Source organism: Mastomys coucha, unplaced genomic scaffold (genome assembly GCF_008632895.1).
Source record: "Mastomys coucha isolate ucsf_1 unplaced genomic scaffold, UCSF_Mcou_1 pScaffold15, whole genome shotgun sequence".
Classification (NCBI taxonomy): Eukaryota; Metazoa; Chordata; class Mammalia; order Rodentia; family Muridae; genus Mastomys; species Mastomys coucha.
Window position 1 is genome coordinate 24750862 of NW_022196897.1, and position 5002 is coordinate 24755863.

The window sequence follows — 5002 nt, forward strand, 5'->3', positions numbered from 1 at the left end:
TATCAAGTTATCTGCCTGAAGCTAGTGTGCTAAATGTTTTCAGATACACAAGCACTTGGAATGCTTGTTTTCAATTATTATTAGTCCTTCACCATTGTATTGACCATCTTATGCATTGATGTTTTAAAATTCCAAAAATAACAGATTTATTTGAACATATTTAAACATTATGAATGATACAAGAAAGCATAATTGCCCTACTTCGTTGCTCCCTCACTTGTGAGTTTGTCAAGAGATGCTACTTAGATGCTCTTTCTGCTTATGAGCTTCCTCAGTCCCTGCTTCAGGTCTTTGTTTCTCAAGCTATAGATGAAAGGGTTTAGCATAGATGACAAAACTGTGTAGACAATTGTTGCTATATGGTCTTTGACAGTATAAGTTGACACAGGCTGCAAATACACATAGAAGATGCTTCCATAAAAGAGGGTTACCACAGTGAGGTGAGATCCACAAGTGGAAAGGGCTTTGCGTTTCCCAGCAGCAGAAGGGATCTTGAAAACTGTAATAAGAATTCTGATGTAGGAGAAAGCAATGCATAGGAAGGGGGTCACCAAAACAAGAGATCCTTCTGTCACTATCACAATCTCATTGATAAATGTGGAGGAGCAGGATAATTTTAGGAGAGGACTGAGGTCACAGAGAAAGTGGTGAATAACGTTGGAGTCACAAAAGGTCAGAAGATTAAGTAAAAGTGTGTGTAGAAGTGAATGGAGGTGAGGAAAAGAGCAAGAGAAGGTCACCAGTAGGACACATCTATGAGGGTTCATGATGGTGACATAATGAAAGGGGCTGCAGATGGCTACATACCGATCAAAGGCCATTACTGCCAGAAGACAGCTATCACTGTTGCCCAAGGCATAGAGAAAATACATTTGTGTCAAACACCCTGCATAGGAGATAGTCTTTTTTTCTGACAGAAAATTTACTAGCATCTTGGGGACAATAGTTGTAGTAAAGCAAATGTCAGTTAAAGACAGAAAACTCAAGAAAAAATACATGGGAGTATGAAGATGAGGGTCAGAGCGAATGACCAGAATGATGAGCAGATTCCCTGCTAGAGTAACCAGGTAAATGGTGAGGAAAAGGATAAAGAGTGGCTTTTGGTCCTCAGGCCAAGGAGAGAGTCCCAGGAGGATGAACTCAGAGACAATCTTGGTTTGGTTAACTCTTTCCATTGATTTGGATCCAGTTACATACATGAAGCTTTGTTACTTAACACATTCTAGTTCAATGATTCAAATCATGAGAACCCAGAAAGGCTTTAATCCATATTTTGAGGGTATGATGAAGAGAATACAACGGTTCTTTTTTGTAATGTGGGGATTTTGCTGTCTTCAAAACCTGTATTGTCGATAACTGTAAGGTCAAAGTAGATGGTCCTAAAACCAAAAGACAGATTTAGGTTCCAGTTGGATCTTGGGAGTTTCTAATTCAAGAAATGTTTGAAATTATAAGAGAAAAGAAAGAAATGCAAGACTCTCTGAAGTGGCCAAGTGGATAGGCAACTTCTTCGAACTCACCTCCATACATAAAAATCTTTGCTTCTAGCTTTCTCCAGAAGCTGACATTCTCCACATCTGCAAATTATCCAGAAGTCAGCCTCTCTACAAGCATTTAGTTTCACTCTCTTCCCCTAACTGAGGCTGGGTAGCTCGAAGAGGAACAGAGAATGAAGGCAGGACTAACAAGCTACTCAAAGGGGTGGTAGGTTTCCCTTCTCTGGCCTCAACACCTTGTTTTCTGCTAACCTCCAGGTTCCAGAATGATGCTACTTTCTCAGCTCTCATCTCAAAAGACAGAGATGCCCTGACTCCAGAGGCAAGGACTCTTGATTGTAGATGTTCTTTTCATATCTTGTGGTTTCAACTTTACTAAATCTGGTTTTAAGATCCTTCTCAGGGTAACAGTTGTGGTGTGATTACCTCTCAGGGATATTTGTTCTATGATTGCTCTACCATAAAAAGAATCTGAATCTTAATTAGCAGAGCTGACTCCAGGGGGACAGGGAACCCCTGAGACTCCTTAGATGTTGAGGCTAATCTCAAAATGTTTCAACTTGATTTCAGTATTTCAAGGACATACCACCAAATAATGATAATTAATGATATAAATGTATGTGGGTGAATATTTTACATTTAGGGATTTACTTATTTTTAATTAATCCTTTGAAAATATCCTACAGTGTATTTTAATCACCACACCCCCTTCTCCTGGATCAACTTTCTGTTTAGTTGTTTTAACAGTCATGTGATTTATTTCTGTATTTATTTATTTGCATCTTTCTGGTGACAACTGAACTAGACCATCTTTTTATATTTTTCACTATTTGTATATCTTCTTTGGTGAAATGTGAAGAACAGTTTTTAAACTCACCGATAATCCATTTGGAAAAAAAACTGATTTTTCCCTTTTTAGCGAGTATCAAATAGTTTCTTGGTTAGGGCTGGAACTTTGTGTATCTTCTCCTTCTCCATGCTGGGATTTTGTCTGGTTTGAACCAGATTTATATGTGCTAGTTTGAGCCACTCTTATATGGACTAGTTTGTTTTGCTTTTGGTTTGTTTTGTATAACACCTTATGAAGTGTTTTTGTTGTTGTTATTGTTATTTGACTTCTTCAGGTCTGTTCATTGTGGCATGGTTATTCTGTATTTTATGGCTAATATCTACTTATAAATGAGTACATACTATGCATGTCTTTTTGGGTCTGAATTACCTCACATGGGATAATATATTCTAGTTCTATCTATTTGCCTGCATACTTCATGATGTTCTTGTTTTTAATGGCTGAGTAATACTCTATTGTGTAAATGAGCCACATTTTCTTTATCCATTCTTTAGTTGAGGGACATCTGGGTTGTATCAATTGTTAAACCAAGCTTTTTTTTTAGACTTGTATATATCCATCGACTAACCAGTGACAGACCATAGTAAACACACAATACCTGATTAGCACAGTGCCTAAATATAACCTTCTTGATATGGTATAATGCTATTTGCCTGTATGTTTTCAGGAGTGACAATTTGCTCTTCTGGGCAGTACTATTTCTCCCCTTAGCTAGAAACTTAGCTAAGTACTCAGTGCTAGTGAAGCCATAGATACTGTAAAGTCTACAAGCTCTAATTTACTCAATCATAATAATCCCTATCAACAATCAAAATTTGCTCTTATACCCAGAAATAAGTGTAGTCTACACCCCTCACTAAGGAAACTTTTTTGACAATCTATAGGAGAAACAGAAATCTCACTTGACAGCTGCAGTATGTTTCTTCTCCCTGGAGATTCAGAGATAATTGGTCCCCCTTCTCACCATTGGGAACTCTGAAGCATCTGTACCTGGTAAATATTCCCATATGTGCCACCTCCAGGCTTTCCAGTTCAATTACTCCAGAAATATATTCTATGCATACATACAAACCTTGGGTTTTGTTTCCACTCCATGGGAGGAAGAGTTTGAGTCTCCAGAAAGGCTGGAATGTGAATTTGTCTGAAAGGAGCAGTATCTAAAGAACCACAGAGCTTCATATCAACAAATACTGGTTGAAAACAGTTGGGTAAGCGTAGCATCAAATGACAACAGTTCAGGTGTAGGCTTTTCTACGAATTTACTGAGTCCTACTTAGACAAATGACTTCACTTCTTCATATTTTAGTTTCCTTAGTGGAAGAAATAGTTTCTCTTCAAAATTTAAAATTCTGATGGGATGTATAAACACTTTTAGCACATCTAAGCAGGACACCAACAGTCAGAGCATGTAACTTCTCTTCTGTGGACATGGTCATGCAGATGTTCTCTCATTGTCTCCTTAGTTAATATTTGGCAAAACAGAGAATTTACATTCAGGTATCCTTTATACCCTGAGTCTTCACCCTTGAAATAAAAATTATTTCATGTCTTGTTACGAGGGAGAAAAAATCTCATGAGAGTGAAATTCAAGTGGAAAATCAAAGAGAAGTAAGTCCATACTTTTCTGGATTGACAGAATATAGCCATTTCTTGACTTGAGTTCTCCTTTGTCAAGTTTGTTTTGAATCTTCCTGTGTAGATACTTCTTAAAGATGTGCCAGTGAGAATGCTGGTCTACATGAATTTACCTTCAGAGCCTAAAGTCACTGATAAGATAACAAAGTCAAAATATTTTGATTCAAGTGGTCAGCTACCTGTGGTCAACCTGAATGCAATTTATAAAATTGTTCATATTGTTTCTGACCATGAGTGCCCTCCCATATTATGAACTGTCACAAAGCATAGGTAGTTTATAATCTTAGTCTTGTTGCTTCTGTTCTTGATAGCTAATTATTTCTTCAGGTCTCAAATTTTACTTAAATTTTTCAAAAGAGCTTTCCCTGAAGTCAAAATAGATGTTCCAAATATACCTTTTTAATGGCATCAACATAGTTCTCCTTTTAGTGCTCACCCTAGCTTCTGGCTGTATGTTTACCTGTTTTGTTTATTACAAGTGTCCAGTTACCATATAATCACAGGGGCTGTGTTCACTGGAATTCTCCTTAAATGTTTTGTGCTCCTGGGTATTTCTGGCATTGGAAAAAAAAATAAACAAGTACAGGAAAAGTTACAAACATGGCACCCTAGACCCACAGTGGAGTGATTTTAAAGACTAATCTAGGACTGAATGTATAGGTAACTGTGAGGAGCTAAGTTTGATTCCAAGAACCCATGTAAAACAAAACACAGTAGCATGAATCTGTAATTTTTAGCACTCCTACAGAGAAATGGGGATAGACATAGGAAAATTCTCCAAATTTCACAGGCTGGCTAGCCTGGCCTATGAGGCAAAGAACAAGAACAGACCCTGACTCAATGGGATAGAAGACAAGAACTCACATTCAGGGTTGCTCTCTGACTCCCAAATATATGCACAAATGTGCTTGCATGCACACACATGCACACACACACACACACACACACACACATGCACACACACACACACATACAAATACACACAGTAAAAAAATTATATAATTATTATTTACAAAATTAT

At 37.5% G+C, this 5002-nt stretch overlaps 1 protein-coding gene across 1 annotated transcript; it reads right to left on the reverse strand.

The window, feature by feature from the left end:
• Nucleotides 1-242: 242 nt before the first annotated feature.
• Nucleotides 243-1175, reverse strand: LOC116091950 (olfactory receptor 1L8-like). Its single transcript, XM_031373368.1, has one exon. The coding sequence runs from the start codon at nt 1173-1175 to the stop codon at nt 243-245; it is 933 nt and encodes a 310-aa protein (XP_031229228.1).
• Nucleotides 1176-5002: the final 3827 nt, after the last annotated feature.

Bases quoted from the DNA above. Each gene is read 5' to 3' on its own strand.
- LOC116091950 (XM_031373368.1), bottom strand. From the start codon at position 1,175: ATGGAAAGAGTTAACCAAACCAAGATTGTCTCTGAGTTCATCCTCCTG.